The sequence below is a fragment of the Carassius carassius genome, chromosome 37, assembly GCF_963082965.1.
Source record: "Carassius carassius chromosome 37, fCarCar2.1, whole genome shotgun sequence".
Lineage (NCBI taxonomy): Eukaryota > Metazoa > Chordata > Actinopteri > Cypriniformes > Cyprinidae > Carassius > Carassius carassius.
In genome coordinates, this window is record NC_081791.1 from 14,036,611 (window position 1) to 14,056,495 (window position 19,885).

General features: G+C 41.6%; 1 protein-coding gene across 2 annotated transcripts in view; it reads right to left on the reverse strand.

The window, feature by feature from the left end:
- Nucleotides 1-18,750, reverse strand: part of arfgef2 (ADP-ribosylation factor guanine nucleotide-exchange factor 2 (brefeldin A-inhibited)) — a 38,192-nt gene extending 19,442 nt beyond the window's left edge. Inside the window, exons 1-17 of one of the 2 annotated variants that reach the window (XM_059527620.1) lie at nucleotides 18,401-18,750; nucleotides 15,133-15,163; nucleotides 14,267-14,390; nucleotides 12,555-12,701; nucleotides 10,604-10,783; nucleotides 10,191-10,479; nucleotides 9,905-10,060; nucleotides 9,704-9,822; nucleotides 9,083-9,216; nucleotides 8,612-8,846; nucleotides 1,849-1,948; nucleotides 1,582-1,721; nucleotides 989-1,097; nucleotides 723-912; nucleotides 540-651; nucleotides 259-464; nucleotides 88-172 (exon numbers count right to left, since the gene is read on the reverse strand). In XM_059527620.1, the coding sequence (XP_059383603.1) occupies nucleotides 88-172; nucleotides 259-464; nucleotides 540-651; nucleotides 723-912; nucleotides 989-1,097; nucleotides 1,582-1,721; nucleotides 1,849-1,948; nucleotides 8,612-8,846; nucleotides 9,083-9,216; nucleotides 9,704-9,822; nucleotides 9,905-10,060; nucleotides 10,191-10,479; nucleotides 10,604-10,783; nucleotides 12,555-12,701; nucleotides 14,267-14,390; nucleotides 15,133-15,163; nucleotides 18,401-18,566 (2,523 nt within the window). In that variant the 5' untranslated portion in view covers nucleotides 18,567-18,750. Of the gene's footprint in view, nucleotides 1-87; nucleotides 173-258; nucleotides 465-539; nucleotides 652-722; nucleotides 913-988; nucleotides 1,098-1,581; nucleotides 1,722-1,848; nucleotides 1,949-8,611; nucleotides 8,847-9,082; nucleotides 9,217-9,699; nucleotides 9,823-9,904; nucleotides 10,061-10,190; nucleotides 10,480-10,603; nucleotides 10,784-12,554; nucleotides 12,702-14,266; nucleotides 14,391-15,132; nucleotides 15,164-18,400 lie in introns of those variants that run through there. The other variant, XM_059527621.1, reaches the window with a different exon arrangement.
- Nucleotides 18,751-19,885: the final 1,135 nt, after the last annotated feature.

The window sequence follows — 19,885 nt, forward strand, 5'->3', positions numbered from 1 at the left end:
TTAGTTACCAAGGTCTTGGCAAATACAAAGCAAAGCGACAGGAAAGAAGGGAGATAAGTGAGCAAAAAAATAAGTAATTAGTTTTACTTGTGGACTGTGCAGGTCAGTGGTTAACATGATGATGGAGTAGGCCAGAACGTAAGCCGTGTCTGCGCTGGCAAACAGAGTCTGTCTACAGAACAACAGACAGGTCAGCACATACACAAACGCCAGTGAGCCTCACAAATATATAACTCTTCTTCAGACTACAAAACTTACCCCTGATTGCACTCCAGGTATCGGGCGGCAAACTTCTCCATGAGCCTGTCGATTTTCTGGGCTTCCCCTGGAAGCCTGAAGCCTTCAAGGAAGGCACGGAGCGCTGACACAAAGTCTTTGCCACAAAAGTCCAGCCGGTCCACATAGGAGTACATCACTTCTTTATTAAACTTCACATTCTCTCCCAGGAACTCACCAACCTGAGTCTGATCACATGACACAACAGAGCCTAAGTCTTGGTGCACTAATTTATCCATGTCTGAAAACAAGCAAGAACTTACCGTGTCCAGTCGCTCGTCCTGTTGCAGGAACTGTGCGATGTCCTCTGGTGTGGTGCCCAGCATGCCTTGCTCCTGCAGGTACTGCAACCCCCTTTTTGGTTTCTTGTTAAACCTTTAAGAAACACAGAAATGATCAAAGAAAAATACAGAAGAAATAAAGACACTTCAAAAAAGACAGCTTACAGCTCAATGCCATGCTCGATGATCTCTTTCTGCTGCTTGATGACCTCGTACTGCTCGGGGTGATCCGGCTGAGACGGCTGAACTCCGGATGACACAGTGGAGTCCAGGGAGCTCAGACTATCTCTGCGAGATGAAACATTTTCATGAAGCTTCCCATCCGCACTGTCGCCCTCTGCTGGACGCTCCTGACCTGCAGAGCAACACAGTCTAGACTTAGAAAATTCTGACCATACAGATGATTAAAACAGATCTCGGTGTTGTCTTACCAAGGTTGGCCTGCAGGTTGGGGTTGACATACATGTCTCTGCTCCATTCCACCATGCACTTCAAAATGGACACCAGACACTCCAGCCCTTTCTTTCTCAAACTCAGCTCCTGCAAATAAATCATTAACAGATCAACTCGGAATTAATTATTACACACTAACAGTGAGGCTGGGGAAGATACTCACTGCAGTGAATCATCCACTTGTTTTTACTGGAGAAGTTTGTACTGTTCTAGAATTCTTTTTAAAATGTAGTATTGTGGCATTGCTAAAATTGTTGGCAAATCCACTTATGATTAACCACATCATCTTTTTATATACATTTTTACCACATTTTAATTTAAATTTCAGATTAACGCATCTGCTTTAAATCTACATTATATGACATACTGTGATATCAAATAACATGCCACTGTTAATGTTGTTTTTCATGATTAATTACTTGTGTTGATACTAACCTAATTTAAGTTGTTTCAGATGAAAGAAAATGCTAAATGCTAAATTTTATAGCATATGCTGTATTATGTACAATTTAAATAGTACCATGCCATGTAAAGTAAGCTAATGATGTAGTTTAAAGATGATGACTGCTACCTGTAAAGGAGTCATGCCGAGCTCCTGTCCACTCCTTCCCTGGGCGATTTTAGACAGGTCATTTACCAGCCGCTCAAAAATATTGGCAGCGTTGAGATCACAGTCATAGTTCACATAAATGTCTACCACACATTGTGCATCTGTGAGAAGAGCAGCAGACTAGGTCACCATTTGGTTTGATATTTGAGACAATAATGTGTGAGAAGTTTGTGTGTGTGTGTGTGTGTGTGTGTGTGTGTGTGCAAGTGTACACTGAGGTGCACCAACCTGCACATATTCGAGTAAGAGTCTGAATGACCATCCACTTGTGCTCGAAGGAGCTGGATGACGTCTCCAGGATTGTTAGAAAGATCTCCCTGAAGAACACCTGAAAGAAAAGAGACAAAAAAGAAGAAATGGAAATTAAGAAATAATATTTTAGTTTAAAAATCATGTAGGAACAATTTTTATTCATCTGTTAAAACTAATTCAATACATCTTTGAAGATCATGATAAAAATTTAGTCTAGTGCATGCAAACAGCCTGACTGTATGTCGTGCCGCTTGAAAATGTGTTTGTTTCAGCAGTTCAGTGTGGTTTGTTTATCTTGTAACCATAGTAACTTAGTACTAGTGCATGTGGGGAAATAGGAAGTAAAATTGCCATGCGGTAATCAGCTACAGGAATGTGTGAGCTCTATCAGTCGTTCTGAGTCGATCGCTTTTCCTTTTTCCTTTTGCTAAGGCCACGTCTGTAAGTATTTCTCATCGTGTAATATTTGGTTACTGCTTACTTTTAAGTTAGTAAGATTATTGAGACGGTTAAATTAGTTTGTTTATTGCTGCTGGTTGTTTCTACTAGCTTGATTGTGTTTATCATATAGGCTACACTGCTATGTTAGTTAAGTGGTGCTACTTACACTGTTATTGTGTATTTGAGTTTGATTAATAATATAGACATCTCATTGTACTGTATTGCAGTTTCACAAAATTCCCAGTAAACTTCATGGAAATGAATCAACTGTGTCCTGGAGTTTCTTGGGAGTGTTTAAGCTGAATGGAACATAGCCCATGACAGTGAAAAGACGGCATCACAGCTAATGAGGGACACAAGGATTGCCATCCTACAGAGCAACTCAATACCAAGAGATAAGCGGCTAACGCTACAGCTCCCTGTCAGCTACAAACTAGCTTCCTTCTCCTGATATTGAAAACGCGGTGAGTCACAATGTCACAACGTAACAACAATAAAAAAGGAAATGGAGATAACCAGACTGAGACTGTGCGCTCAAGAAGCAGTCGCTCATCTGGTACATCGTCCAGCTCGAAGATGAGCATGGCCGTCGCAATGGCAAAGGCCGAAGCAGCGCAAGCTAGAGCGGTACATGCGCTAAAGGAAATTGAACTTAAAGTGGAGCAGGCACGAGTTCAAGCTAATCTTGATGCATTAAATGACGAAAAAGAAAAGGATGCTGCCATTGCAGAGGCAAATGCTCTCGTGGCTGGTTTACAAGATATGGGCTTTGAAGTATGCAGTAAGGCTAACAGCCCAGTCCCCCAATCGGTCAAAGACCAGCTCGTCGCCGCCTATGTGTCGACACAAGCCAGCCTATGCAGCAGGGGTCTATCCGTCAGAAGAGGGAGTGACTATGCTTCGCCAACGCTTCATCCTCCACACCAACCAATCAATGTTATCCCTTCAACACACCACCCACTCAATGCAAGTCAAACCCAAGCTGCTGCTTCCGCTGACATTATGCCACACCAAGTTCCTCAGACCAGTGGGGCACTGCCACAACAAAGCTTCAAGCAGCCTCTCAACTCCTCTCCAGCTCCTCAGCTTGGTGGGAATCTTCCGCAACAGAACATCAAGAAAGATTCCTCATCTCCTGCACACCTGCCTGCTCACAGGACGCCTTATGGAGGTAGCTATGGCCATTCTACGTCCACTGGAGACCTCATCAAATACCTTGCTCGCAGCCGCCTGGTGACTTCAGGCATCACCACATATGATGACCAGCCAATGAACTATTGGGCCTGGAAAACATCGTTCCTGAACGCTATCGCCGATCTAGACTTGTCTGCTGCAGGAGAACTCGACCTCCTCACCAAGTATCTGGGAAAAGAGTCAGCAGAACAAGTAAGAAGGATAAAAACAGTCAACATTAAGGATCCAGCGATCGGACTGAACATGGCATGGGGGCGCCTCGACGAAATATATGGCTCGCCAGAGGCCGTCGAGCAGGCTCTGTTCAACAAACTAGAAAACTTTCCAAAAGTCACAACAAAGGATCCACAGAGACTCAGGGATCTAGCCGACCTGTTGTCAGAGCTACAAGCTGCCAAGGAAGATGGCTACCTTGCAGGCTTGTCATACTTGGATACCTCCAGAGGAATTAAGCCTATCATTGAGAAACTCCCATACAACATGCAAGAAAGGTGGCTTTACTTTGGTACCAGATACAAACAGGAACATTTCGTTAGCTTCCCACCCTTCTCCGTGTTTGTAAACTTCATCGCCATGGAGGCAAGGGCTCGCACCGATCCAAGCTTTAACCTCTTCACGCAAGCTCCAGCAGAGAGAAAGAGTAAATGGGAGAGGCCCATAAAGACATCGGTTTATGTTCACAAGACGCAGGTCTCAGGAACTGCTAAGGCCGAGTGCAGAGAAAGTATGGAACGAATTGATCCAAATAAATACTGCCCTTTGCATAAAAAGCCCCACCCTCTGAGGAAATGCAGAGGCTTCCGTGAGAAGAGCATAAACGATCGCAAACAGCTTTTGAAAGAGCATTACATCTGCTTTCGCTGTTGCTCCTCCACAGAGCATCTTGCAAAGAACTGCACTGCTGAGTTAAAATGTACAGAGTGTGAGAGCACTGCTCATGTGACAGCGCTCCACCCCTGCCCACCTACCTGGAAATCTAAGTCGTCCCCTTCCACTTCAGAGGACGGCGGCGAGGAGGACAGAGCAGACATCCAGGAGGTCAAGTCGACGTGCACTCAAGTATGTGGTGAAGGATTGAGTGCCAGAGCATGTGCCAAGATCTGTCTCGTCAGCGTGTTCCCAAATGGATGCAGGGAGGAGTCCAAGAGAATGTACGCCATACTGGACAAGCAGAGCAATCGCTCCCTGGCGCGGTCGGAGTTCTTCGAGGTTTTTAAGATCTCCGGAAGCTCCTACTCATATACTCTCAAGACCTGTGTGGGGCGTTCAGAGACAGCGGGGAGGAGAGCCAGCGGATACACTGTGGAGCCGGTGGACAAGAAATTGAGCATTCCTCTGCCTACACTCATCGAGTGCAACCAAATCCCTAACGTTCGCTCCGAGATTCCTACGCCGGAAGCAGCCCACCATCATGCCCACCTGAAGCGCATCGCCGACAAGATTCCGCCTCTGGATCCAGACGCCAAAATACTCCTCTTACTGGGTAGAGACATCTTACAGGCACACAAGGTCCGAGAACAGATAAGTGGCCCAGGAGATGCACCGTTTGCTCAAAGGCTTGACCTAGGATGGGTTGTCGTCGGCGATGTGTGTCTTGGAGGTGCCCACAGACCACTTGAAGTGAGGAGTTACAAAACAGCCATCTTAGAGAACGGTCGTACGAGTTATCTTCAGCCATGCAACAACCAGATCAGAGTGAAAGAGGTATTTGGTCAAGTGCCTAAAACTCAGCATCATCCTGCACCTACCTCCACCTGTGGCTTAATGATGCTCAGTGGAGACTGCCTGGGGCAGACTGTCTTCGCTCGTACTCCCGACGACCACAGACTCGCTCCATCCATGGAGGATCTAGAGTTTCTGAAGATAATGGAAGCTGAGTGCTATCAGGACAGCTCCAAAAGTTGGGTTGCACCTTTACCCTTCCGGTCGCCAAGACAGCGGCTGCCTAACAACAGGAAACAGGCTTTCGACCGTCTTGTCTCACTCCGGCGCTCATTGGAAAAACGACCACAGATGAAAGCCGATTTCCTAGAATTTATGGAGAGGATGCTTAAGAAGGCACATGCAGAAGTTGCCCCGCCAGTGCAGCCTGGACAAGAGTGCTGGTACCTGCCCCTGTTCGGTGTGTACCATCCTAGGAAGCCAGATAAAATCCGTGTGGTTTTCGACAGCAGCGCGTCATGTGAAGGAGTGTCACTCAACGATGTTTTGCTCACTGGGCCCGACCTTAATAATAGCCTTCTAGGTGTTCTTATGAGGTTCAGGAAGGAACAGGTGGCGATCACCGCCGACATTGAGCACATGTTCCACTGCTTTGTCGTTAAGGAGGACCACCGCGATTTTCTCCGCTTCCTGTGGTATAGAAACAACGACCCTACCTCCGAAATAGTGGACTATAGAATGCGAGTTCACCTCTTTGGGAACAGTCCCTCGCCTGCCGTTGCAGTGTATGGTCTGCGACGGGCAGCTAAGGAAGCAGAAGCCGACTATGGCAGTGATGCAAGAAGATTCATCGACCGCGAGTTCTACGTTGACGACGCTTTAAAGTCCTTCGGCACAGAGGAAGAGGCCATCAGCGTCCTCGGGCGAGCACAGAAGATGCTTGCAGCTTCTAACCTCAGGCTGCACAAAATTGCTTCAAATCGACTGGCAGTCATCGAAGCATTTCCAACCGAAGATCGCACCAAGGACGTCAACAATCTAGATCTCTTTGTTGATGATCTGCCCATTCAACGTAGCCTTGGATTGTTCTGGAACATGCGCACAGACACCTTCATGTTTCAAATCAAAGATGATCAGAAGCCATTCACTCGCAGAGGGGTACTCTCAACCGTGAACAGCCTCTACGATCCTCTAGGGTTCCTTGCACCCATCACGGTTCATGGAAGACTGATACTCAGGGAACTCACCACGCAATCAGAGGACTGGGACTCACCTCTTCCCAAAGACATGGAGATTGAGTGGACTAGATGGAAACAGTCACTCCAAGACCTAGAGGGGCTCCAGATACCACGCCCCTATACGTCCTTCTCCACCGCAGGTGCGCTAAGAAGAGAGCTCTGTGTCTTTGCAGACGCATCAGTCAAGGCTATAGCAGCCGTTGCCTACATAAAGGTGACAAGCCACCAAGAACAGACTGAGATTGGCTTCGTCTTCGGGAAGGCAAAGTTGGCCCCCCAACCTGGTTTAACTATCCCTAGACTTGAGCTCTGTGCGGCTGTACTCGCCATTGAGATCGCCGAGATGGTAGTCACAGAGATGGACACAACATTCGACAACATCACCTACTACACAGATAGCAAGGTTGTATTAGGGTACATCCAGAACCAAACAAGGAGATTTTATGTCTATGTACACAACAGGATCCAACGAATCCATCAATCACCTTGTTCTGGTCAGTGGAAGTACGTCCCAACGCACCTCAACCCAGCTGACATTGGGTCAAGAACTGTGACACCAGCTTTGCTTAGCAGCACAACTTGGCTCAAAGGACCAGCCTTTCTCCATGATGCATCTTCGTATTCACCTGAGCTTCCAGAGACTTATAACCTTATTGACCCTGACACTGACTCTGAAGTGCGTCCTCAGGTGGTGACAAGTCTCACACATGTTACCAGAGATGTGGTGCACCCACAACGCTTTGAACGCTTCTCCAAGTTCAGCACTCTCCTCACGGCCATAGCGCACCTCATCCACGTGGCTCGTTCCTTTGCCCACTCCCCCCAGAATGAATGTCAGGGCTGGCACATCTGTCGCTCTACAGAGGAAGAGTTGCTAAGGGCCAAAGTGTGCATTGTGAAGAGTGTCCAAAATGAGTGCTATGCAGAGGAACTTAAGTGTATCAACTCAGGATCCAACATCCCATCTTCCAGCAGCCTGTGGAAATTGCACCCCATCATGGACCACGATCAACTTCTTAGAATGGGAGGTCGGATTGGAAAGTCAGATCTGAGCACGGACGAGGCTCATCCCATCATCATTCCTGGCCGACATCATCTCGCAACCCTGCTTGTGTCTCACTATCATGAAGCAGTGAAACACCAAGGAAGACATCTGACCGAAGGTGCCATTCGAGCGGCAGGGTTCTGGCTGGTAGGAGCTAAACGCTGCATCAGCAGTCTGCTTCACAGATGTGTCACTTGTAGAAGGCTGAGGGGGAAGACTGAACATCAGCAGATGGCAGCTCTGCCGGCAGAACGGTTACAAGTGGCACCTCCTTTCACCTACGTAGGTGTCGACGTCTTTGGACCATGGGACATTGTCTCACGCCGCACAAGAGGAGGAGTCTCCAACTCTAAACGATGGGCTGTGATGTTCTCATGCATGTGCTCAAGGGCAGTTCACATCGAGGTAATTGAAGCAATGAGTACCAGCAGCTTTATCAATGCCTTGAGGAGGTTCTTTGCAGTCAGGGGCCCTGCAAAGCAGATTCGCTCTGACTGCGGAACTAACTTCGTCGGCGCCTCTCGTGAGCTGGAGATGGACAAGACTAATCCAGGCTTCAACAGTGTGGAAGAGTACCTGGACACACAGAGCTGCACCTGGGTATTCAACCCGCCCCACGCGTCCCATATGGGTGGCGCCTGGGAACGCATGATTGGCATTGCCCGCCGTATTTTGGACTGCAGCTACAGGAATGTGTGAGCTCTATCAGTCGTTCTGAGTCGATCGCTTTTCCTTTTTCCTTTTTGCTAAGGCCACGTCTGTAAGTATTTCTCATCGTGTAATATTTGGTTACTGCTTACTTTTAAGTTAGTAAGATTATTGAGACGGTTAAATTAGTTTGTTTATTGCTGCTGGTTGTTTCTACTAGCTTGATTGTGTTTATCATATAGGCTACACTGCTATGTTAGTTAAGTGGTGCTACTTACACTGTTATTGTGTATTTGAGTTTGATTAATAATATAGACATCTCATTGTACTGTATTGCAGTTTCACAAAATTCCCAGTAAACTTCATGGAAATGAATCAACTGTGTCCTGGAGTTTCTTGGGAGTGTTTAAGCTGAATGGAACATAGCCCATGACAGTGTATCTGACTGCACATCTGATAGATATATATATCTATCAGATATATATATATATATATTTTTTTTTTTTTTTACCTCAATCTGCATCTTAAGGTGCACTTTGAAGTGGGAGAGCAGGGTAAGGAAGATGGCAAGAGACAGTTCAAACACTTCAGGCACAGAGGAGACCCCGTTTTTGGAGAGCGCCACACACAGGTACTGTTTGATGGCGTTCACAAACATCTCATGGGTTCGGAAAACAGGTCCAGCTCCCTGCAGCACTGACAGCAACAGCTGCAGGGAAACCACCTTAGAGCGCAACTCATGGGACCTGAAAGTGAAAAAGGACAGCACCATGAAACTGAACACATTTGCATATAATAATAAATTAATTCCAAATCGTTCTACAGGGAGTGTCCATTGTGGAAGTAGAGCCCTCAGATCTCCTCCAGCAAAATCTCAAGTTTATATGATCACACTACTGACACGATTCATCTTTTATTGGTCTTTCACATAAAAGAATAATATTTCATCTACTGCAAATAAATCTCCTCTCCAGGTTCTTACTTTGGGTCAGGTGGTCCATCGGCCAGGGGCTTCATGGAAAGCTTGCAGAGGGAGCGGAATACGAGGAAGGCGTCTTTCTGTAGGATGTGCGAAAAACGAGCAGCTGTCTGACTGCCCTGAATGCTTTCTGCATCCTGTTCAGAAAAGAAACAAAGTACCAGTCAGACCACAAGTAAAAAGGTATAGTAGAATTTATATATGTATATATAAGCTATATTTTAATTATGTCTTTATAGACAATGTCTTTATACACTTCTGTTTATAAAATCTCTGTTAGATTTTCTTTTATGTTTTTGAAGTATTCTAATATTCAGATTTGTTGCTAAAAATATTTTTAATAACAATGTAAAACTGCTTAATTTCCTGAAAACTGTGCTTCTTTTTTCAGATTTTTTTTAATCAATAAAGTGTTCAAAAGAACAGCATTTAATGTCTTTACTGTCACTTTTACTCAACTGAATTACTTTAATTAGCTGACTAATTATTATAGAGTATCGCTTTAAAGAAAAATTACTGACCCCATTTTTGAATGGTCATGTATGTCTTCTTAAACAATTAAAAAACAAATGAAATTGCTATTCACTTGCCCTCCATCAGAAAACTGTAAAGTAGGAAACACACCAGAATGTCTGTGGAGGACTCCGAGCAGCGATCGTCCACCATTCCATTCATCTTCTGTGTGTCGACTCGAACAACAGGGGGCGGCACTTTGGTTTCTGAGTCAGAATGTTGATCTAAGCCTGTGGTAAAACAGACGCAGGAGTGACTACTATGTCACAGGTTCACATAAAGCTACAGTCAACCATTTCCAGTATGACGCACCTCCTTCCACAGAGCTATCTCCCAGTCCACTGTCTGGCTCAGTCTCTTCCTGAAGCTCAGTGCCTGCTTCAGTCTCAGGCTGGGGATGGGCCTCCTCTCCCTGAACACCTCCTGCCACTGATGAAGTCGTCTGGTCGGACTCCTGAATCTCTTCATCTTTAAAAACAGTCAAAATAAATAAAATAAAGTGCATCAAAACTGCTTTCTGAAAGATAACAGGAAATTGCCAGAACCTTATGATTTGGAGTCATTTCTCATATATTCGGACACCAGTGATTCACCGTACCTGGGTGTGCAATTTCCTTTGTGCTCTGTTTATCCATGGCAAACTCCTCCTCTGACTTTGACTCTTCTGGCTGTCCATTAATGGGGGATGAGTCTTGGGGGGTGGAAGGCGTGGAGGGGGCCCCAGGTGGGCTGAGAGAGGGGGACGGGGGTCCATTCTGTTCTGAGCAGGACCGACCAAGAGTTGGGGAAGGGTTTTGGGCCACAGGTGAAGGGTTACTGGATACTGGAGAAGGATTGCGCAGCTGCAGACGTTGTCTTTCCTTCTCTGCTTCCTGAGCTTCCAGAGCCTACAAGAGAGTCATTAGAAATTTAAACCTAGTTTCTTAGTTTTAGTCTAATTATCCCAAACTATAATGACGCCCGTAGTTCCACTAGGGTGACACCTCACATCTAAACGGAGTTGTTACTAACCGCCTGGTTCTCCATGCGGGTGAAGATGACATTGAGCATCTGTGTGAGAGTGGCCTTGGCCGTGGTCTGGTTGATCAGGTTGCGGCTGGCCAGGTAGATGTTGTAGCAGGTGCGGACAGTGAGGAGAATCGTTCCCTCGTGGATCTCGATGTGTGGTGACGTCACAGCAGTCAGTAGTGCCTAAAGAGTAACACAATGCATTATGAAATCACAGATTATGGCAGTTTATGCGCTGATGAGTTAATGGCTTGAAGCATTATGCAGGTAAATGATGACATTGATGGAAATGAGATCTTTAATGTGCAGCCCTCTCAGATAATCATGTGATCTTGTGTACACATCTTGGTGGTAAAACTGCCCAACCTCTTTGTTCAAACTACTACTCTCTACTGCTTGCTCTCCGTTTATAGAGAAGACAATATTAGAAAATCTTTCACACTGCATGCTTATCTAAAATGATAAAAGTTAGGCTTGGATCAAAAGGAAAGACTTTGTACTTTAATGCTCAGCTTATGTTGCAATTGTTTTAAGGTAATCATGGTTTTCTAAATTTATATGATTGTGTAGCTGCCTGCCTGAAACTAAATTTCACCCATAATTTCTTGTATGACTCAAGTTTGTTGACGAAGGTGCTGAATACAGAAGAGGCTTTGATTACTTTGGCATGAGCTTCACTGCAGTGACCAGGTGAACTTACTGCAAGTCAAATTGATATGCGTTATGAATGATGAAACTATGGATTAATACTATGCTTCATCTTCCCAAAATATTAAGATTAATTACAACATTGAACATTGTTTAAAATAATTATTAATTTAATGTCTATATTAAATAAATTGGTTTTTTTTTAAAGAAGTCTCTGATGCTCACTAAGACTGCATTTATTTAATCAGAAACACAGTAAAAACAGTAATATTCTGAAATATTATTATAATTTGATTAACAGTTTTTGAGTTATATGATATGAATATGAGTTATATGAGTTAGTATATTCTACATGCAATTTATTCTTGTAATGGCAAATCTGAATAAAGGTTGACCGATTAATCGGCCAGCCGATTTTTGGCATTTTCTAATTAATCGGCATCGGCCAATGGTGCTATAAATTAGGCCAATTTATAAGCAGGCGCATCTGCGAGCAGCTAAGTGTTGTTGCGAATTGTCAGAGAATCCCTTCTCCCTCTGATGAGGCTGTGAGAGACCGAGCAGCTCACAATCTGCAGCCACGGCTTGTTCACACAACAGATTCAGCTAATGATGGCAGGGCAAAACAGATCGTTTTGAAAGCAGAATTACATTTTACCATACTAGAATTGATGCCGGAAAGTTATCATATTCATAAGTGCAACAAGTAATTTGCATGTGAAAGTAGAAACATGTTCAATTTGGACAAAACTTCAGAAAAGCTTCTTTCCTGTAATGCCTGATAAAGTAGCTTTTGTGAGCAGCACTTATTTGATTTCAGCCGTTACCAGAGAAACCACTATATCTCCCGCTCCAGCAGCAACTCCTGCTAGCAGAGAATGACTTTGCAGTCTGTGGGAAACAGGTGTTTGTCAGCAGACATTAACAAAAAGCATCCTTCAGAACTGTTTTGAGAAGTTTTTAAGTTTTGAGCCATGTATTATTACTATGATTTGGGCTACTACTACTTTTATTATCTTGTACCTTGCAATAATAATTTACTCAAACTCACTTATATGAGATGAAAAAAAAAAAAAAGAATATAGCCCCCATTAAAAATTCAAAAAAATTGGCATCATATATGTGCCATCGGCTGCCCTGATTTCTAAATATAATCATCGGGCAGTGAAAAACCCATATCGGGCAACCTCTAAACATGAATTGCTCAAGAAACATTATTATTAATGTTCAAAACCATTATCTTGCTTAATATTATTTTTGTAGATCTCAAGATGTGCCTGTCTGTTATGATGGACAGTTGTTATACCTTAATGATCTGTAGCTGTACCCCCTCATCAGTCTGGGGTCCTTGGAAGCAGTTACAGATGGTCTCCACCAGCCGGTCAATCAGCCGTTTTCCTGGAGCTCCGCTGTCAGGGGCGTTCCCTGTGATGTGCCCATACGCAATAAGTTTCTGTGATGAATAAAAGAGCGATAAAGAGAAAATGTATGAGTGGAAGGATTAAAAGAATGAAAATATAAAAACCTAATTTTTCCAGTAATGAAATCCAGCATATATGATCACTGTCTGAACAAACAGAAACAGATCTAGTTGTTCATATAGTGTAGTCAAGGTCTGAAATATCTACATCATTAGCTGTAGTTATAATGGGACGTTTGCAATGACTGAGAGCAGCGTGAGACATCAAAAAAAATGGAGATATTACAGTGTAACACACACTGATTCATATAGTATATTTAAATTCCTTCAATATTAATAACTGTCAGGTTTGTATAAGCTTCATGGTCTTAGGGATTTTCCTATTAGTTTTCCTGTGCAGACTACAAACAAATACATTTGAGTCACAAATATAAAAAAAGCTCCTTTTTACAAGCATTAAAAACTAAACTGGAAAACAGGTGCAAGGCTCGCAAAATCGCTAGCACCACATCCTGGGGCTATTGTGTTTCGGGTTGTTCAGTTGCTTGTATTGGGTGAATATCACGTTATTGGTATTGTCGCTTCGACCGGCGGACATGAAAATCAACCACAGACTTGGCAATACTGGTTGGCATTTACTATACAGAGCCGTAATTCACTGACAATCTACACAAAATCGACTTTAAAATTGCAGGCGATTCTTTGTCGATTTTGAAAACGATTTTGTGTTAGTTGTCAGTAGACTACGGCTCTGTGTAGTAACTGCCGCTCCACCTGAACCAGTGTTGCCAAGTCTGCGATTGTTTTTCATGTACACGGGTTGAAGCGACCTCAATGACAATAACGTGATATTTAGTCCCTAAAATGCGAATTTTACCAAGGCAACCCTGCCAAAAACGTATATTTTAACACCGGGAAGCAATTTTTATCGGGGAACCTCCTGGAAATGCGATTGGGCTAGTTTTGGACTAGTTTTGAGAAGCAACTGGGCAGGATTTGTTGTGGAAAACCTGGCAACCCTGATCCGAACGCACGTTCTGGAGAAATACTTCTAATCACAGGAGCGTCTTTACTGATGAGATGCGCATGAAAAACGCAATCGATTTTTTGCACAGCCCTAGATTTTTTTTAGTTGTATAATTGTTTGATTTGGGATTTGTTTTAAAATTGAGCTAGTTTTTTTTTTTTTTAAAGTAATATGCAACATTTTGTCTGAGAAATAATAAAAGGATACCTCTTCATTTATAATTTGTCAAATCTTATTTTGAAAAAAAAATAAATATATACATAAAATTTAAGAATATGGTATGGTGTAATCTGTATTGTGAATTTTATCGCATCGTAAATTTGTTGAATTTTTTACATCCTGATGTGCTACTAGTTTTTGCTGATCATGCTGATTTGTCCACAGTAAAGTTTAGCCGATGTCTTTTTTTATTCGGGCTAGTTTAATTTTGGGCTATCAAAACCTGAAGAAGGCCTGCCCAAAGGCTACCAGGGATTTTGATATTTTGCGAACCCTGAGACGTTTTCAATGCATTAATGTTGAGTATGATGAAGCACTGTAGTGGAGTGAGGTGAATAAAAACTCTGCGTACCTGTAAGCAGTCGAGAGACGTGCTGACAATACGTGGAGACTTGGACTGACATGCCAGCTCGAAAGGCAGGACGTACTTGTCAGCCTCAATGTAATTGGCTCTGGGAGGAACAACAGTGCCATCCCTGGCACACACCAATTTCACAGCACATGTCAGTAAGCAGGTATAAGCATGCAGCATTGAAATATACTTAATTCACTCAATATTACACAGCAACAAACATTCAGAACCTCTTCATGTCAGTAGCCCTTAAGCATTATGGGTTTTTATGGAAATGAATGAGAATATCTGAAATTATTACATAACCATGATGGTTCAGAATGAAGAGGATTAAGCTCCAGAGAGCCTTTTCATAAAAACACAATAAGAATAATTTTAAAAAGGACATTGGATGCAAAATTCACTAAGTTTGCATTTAAATGTGTCTTAGCAGTGTGTGGACACAACCCCCTACAATGATAAAAATCCACTTTTTAGTTCCCAAAAACCTAAACAGTCTAAATTCATATTGCTCAGGCCCCACCCACGGCCGCTTAAAGACTGCACCATATTAGCATATTTTCACCAAATTGTACAGCATTTTCTCCGTGCTTAAGCGACAATGTCTTGTAAGCAATGTAGGTATTTTGTATTTGGATGTCAAAAACGGGTCAGGAGCTGTTTTTGACAAGGTAAAAAGAGTTTTTTTACGTGACCATTGTGGAATTTAAACCAAAGAACTTTGTTGACATTGCATGAAGATCCTAAAGAATCATACCAACTTGTGGAAAATGGGCATCCGATGTCCCTTTTAATGTTAATTCGACGTAGATCACAGGAGACATTTGCATGGATGGTGAATTTTGGTAAATGAGATGTAAACTTACTTCTGCTTTTCCAGTTCATGCTTGATTTCATCTAAAAAAAAAAAAAGAGAGAGAGAGAGAGAGAGAGAAATTAAGATATGAACTCATGTCTATTTGTCACATCTCTCTCAAAGTAGAGTGAGTGCTAATTCAGAAAACTATTACAACAGTGTCTTGGTATTTATGCTGCGTTTCCACTGAATTTACCCGGAACAATTGTACCAGGAACTTTTTTTGTCTTTATAAATAAACCACAGATTTGAGTTTTAAACAACTATATTCTCGCCTGAAATACTTTTAAAATTACATTTCATGACACAATAACAGTAATATTTTGAAAATGATCCGAATAAATGGTGGTCGAAATCACAATGCTGAGTGAACTCAACCAATCAGCATGTTTAGCGCCCAAGTCCCGCCCCCAAACGTTCCGGAACTTTGAAAAAGTACAACCTCGCCAGCAGGGACTTTCTGAGGGGCATTTTTTACCCGGAACTTTATTTAGATCCTGGTTCCTGCGATTACCAGTACCAGCCCAAAGTCCCTAGTTCCTGGGTAAAGTTCCAGCGGTGGAAACGCGGCTTTACATTTACATTAGGGTACTAGAATATGAGGCTGTCTGGACTCTAGGTTTTTAAGGTATTCAGATTATGCATTCAGTTGGACATCAAAGTGAACGTGGTGATGGGGAGGAAATTACATCTACAGAGCAGAAGCAGGAATATGTACCATAATACTGCCAAAGCAGAAAAATGCACACACTATCCCTAAAAAAAAACACTGACTACTCAGCAAGATACAGCAATGCTCCAGTTCTGGTTGTGCTTATCTACAATTTCCATTAAATGTAGTAATGAGACTATTTGTAGGAAAAGTGTGTCTACTAGTGCTGTCAAACTATTTATCATGATTAATCACATCCAAAATAAAAGTTTTTGTTTACATGATATATGTATGTCTACTGCATGTATTATGTATATATAAATACACACACATACTATATTTATTTTTAAAATATTTACATATATATAAACATAATCATTTTTTCTTGAAATATATACATGCATTTTGTTTGTATTTATATATACACATAATACATGCACACAGTACCCACTCATATATTTTAGAAACAAAACGTATTCTGGATGCGATTAATTGTGATTAATCATTTGACAGCACTAGTGTCTATAGATTGGTATGCACCTTTATAACTTAAGTGCTAAAAGTAAACAAATTAAAGCAATAATTCACCCAAAAATAAACATTCAGTCACCTACTCAATCTAATGAAACCTTATTTGTAAGGCATTTTTAATGTGAAACACAAAATGTATAATTGTCAAATTTGATGCAATCCCAATTAACAGGAACTTGACCTTTCAAGCTTCAAAAAGGACCATAAAAGTATCCTAAGTGTCCATCTGACTTGCACTGCATGAGAGTTAGAAATACTAAATATGCACCTGTGAGTATAAAAGCCAATGATTCCTAAAACAGTTTCTGCATTCTGACCGACACCAAGGACTGCAGATGAATTATATACTTTAATCTCTCCCATTTCATCTGTTCACAGCAGGCAATTTTAATTCTGACACTGACTGTCTTGAATAAGCCCTATAAAGAATCCTTTAATTACACCACCACTACCATCTTAAACTCACTTGTCAACATCACTAATTCACCAAGCTGATTGTTAAATAGCTGATCCACTATCCCAGCCCATCCTAAATCCAATTTTGTGAATAAATGGTCCTTTATGCTGTGTCTTTTTATTAATGAAACCGTCTATAAGGTTCAAAAGACAGGTCTAAATGATTGATTCATGAATCGGACAGATCTAGTACAGGAAACAGGTACAGGAAACTAATGTTAAGCAACAACACATTTCATAAGATGCGCATTTTATGAACTATGTTTTTATTTGGCAAGCTGTAATACCCAAATGTTACATGTATCCAAGCAGCACAGCAAACTAAGGAATTGCCGTGTATCCGGGTGCCCAGTGGACTGTGTAAACAGGTCTGTATGTTAATCAGCCTCATTCACTCACATGACAGTGTAATGAGGGAGTGTCTGTTTGAATGACGTGCTTTTGAGAGCATTCAAACAAACCCACTAGGAAGTTGCATTACATTAACAGCCAAACGGCTGAACAACACTGTAGATAGACTTTCAGGATCAAACTTCAAACATACCAAAAGACAAAAAAACCGAAGTTTACAGTAAAATAGGAGTTTTTTTTGTTCAGACTGAACTATTTTTAGACTGACACTTCAGAACAAAGGTTTAGAAAAGCTCACTAAGAAACTAGATCCTCCACAAGTGCTCATTAACATTGTAAATGAGTAATGCAGCGCAGGCGGGATGAGTCAAATGAGTCTAACCTGCATATCCAGCTTACACATAAAAAGATGGATGGATTTTCCGGGATGTTATTTAATAAAAATGGAAACACAGAGTGAGCAGCTAATGCTAATCACATAAGTCACTAGAAAATCATCAAATTAAAAGGATAGTTCTTGGAAGTGGTCATTATTTGCTTTTTGTGTCCATACAATGGAAGTAAATGATGACCAAAACAATTTGGCTAGCAACATTCTTCATCTTTTTGTACAACAGAACAAAATGATATGTTTGGAATGACACAAGTGAGAAAACTATGACAGAATTTCCTTTCCTGGATCAAAGTTTAATAACAGCAGTAAAATAGGCCCAACGCCAGAGACAGAACGCCTCACCATTTAATGCCACTGAAAGATGGAATAAAACTAAATGGTGACCGATCAAACTAACTCTTTGAGTGCGAGTAAATGAAACAATTTTAATTTTAGAGTGAACGGTTCCTTTCTTTTGTTACTCAAAATACAGATCATGTAAATCAGTGAGTGATCTTTAATCAACAATAGAGCAGTAAATCACGAATCTGTCAAAGTCGATTGAACAGCAACTAAGTTAAATCTGTAGCTTGTCGGATAGCAGTTGATTCCAGGTAACACATGCTAACAGCTCGGGAAAACCACAACAAGAGCTGCTGGACACCTACACATGGCATTCACTCAGCTGCCAACATCTCTTTCATAATACTATAACATTATAAAGCCGACGGAAAGCATGACAATGTCAACTTATGGCAAAATTAAACAACGGAGTCTTGACACACAGAGCCGTGCTGCAATGAATGACGTTAGCTTGCTAACAAGACATATACGTTAATTTAGGAAACCAGGAGGCAGAGGAGCACCTCACTGGTGTGTTTGAGGCCTGACAGGTGATAAATAAAAGCTGCTCACCCAGCGCCACTTGACAGGCCTTGCGCAGCTGTCCGTGTTGGCTCCGCTTCAGCTCCTTATCCGCGAGGATTTTCTCCAGCGCTCGAGACAGAAACATGCTCTTGGTGCTCAGGCTTTCCGTCTGCGTATGCCGTCGTTGGGTTTCCAACTCTTCCTGTTCTTTCATCTCTCGGTCAACGTGTTAAGGTAGTCCGTCAGGCCGTCATCGCTGGCCCGTTCCCTGCGGTTTGGCAGGGGTGTGAGGGTGCCAGGAGCGGGCCGAGGGTCACTGGTTCGGTTGAACGCTGCTATCTCAGCACTGCGTCGCCATGTTAGCCGCTCGTCACATCACGTGACCCGCAGGCGCTTACACTGATGTGTACATTCAGCTCACGGTGGAAATGGAAATGGGACATGTGTTAAATAGCTGCCATGTAGTTTTAAGGCATTTTAAACAGTGTGAACAACATTATATATTTTTAAGTCACAGTGAAAAAACTTCTCAAATGAAACGCCAATAAAGAAATAACTGATACGAATTATTTTAAATAACATCATATATATATATATATATATATATATATATATATATATATATATATATATATATATATATATATATATATAATAAGATTTTACTTGGTTCTAGGTGTCTATAAAAAGTAGTTTGAAATCATATAGCTACTTACTTACACAGTAGCCTAATAATCATAACATATTGATCATTGTTAATGTATGTAGTATAAACATATATTTTAAACAGATAACATATTTGATAAAGATTTATAACAATTAGGCCTATGATTACAATAACAGAACATGAACTAACAATATATAGGCTAAACATACTTTTATTTTTTTAATGCATTATTTTAGTGGTATGTGTGCTCTGTCTTCAAGTTGTAGGCTACATATTGGGCCACAGATGCTGGAGAGGATCATTTAAAATAATTTCAAAAGTTGGTCAAAAGTTTACATACACCTTGCAGAATCTGCAAATTGTTATTTTTTAATCAAAATAAGAGGGATCATACAAAATGCACGTTATTTCGTACTGTCCTTAATTTGTGTGTTTATTTAACATAAAAGATGTTTACATGTAGTCAACAAGACAAAATTATAGCTGAATTATTTATATATATATATATATATATATTCAGGTGACTACCATTTCAGGTGACTACCTCTTGAAGCTCATCAAGAGAATGCCAAGAGTGTGCAAAGCAGTAATCAAAGCAAAAGGTGGCTACTTTGAAGAACCTAGAATATGACATATTTTCAGTGGTTTCACACTTTTTTGTTATGTATATAATTCCATTTATAATTCCACATGTGTTAATTCATAGTTTTGATGCCTTCAGTGTAGATCTACAATTTTCATAGTCATGAAAATAAAGAAAACTCTGTGAATGAGAAGGTGTGTCCAAACTTTTGGTCTGTACTGTGTATATATATATATATATATATATATATATATAATGACCCTGTTCAAAGGTTTATATATGC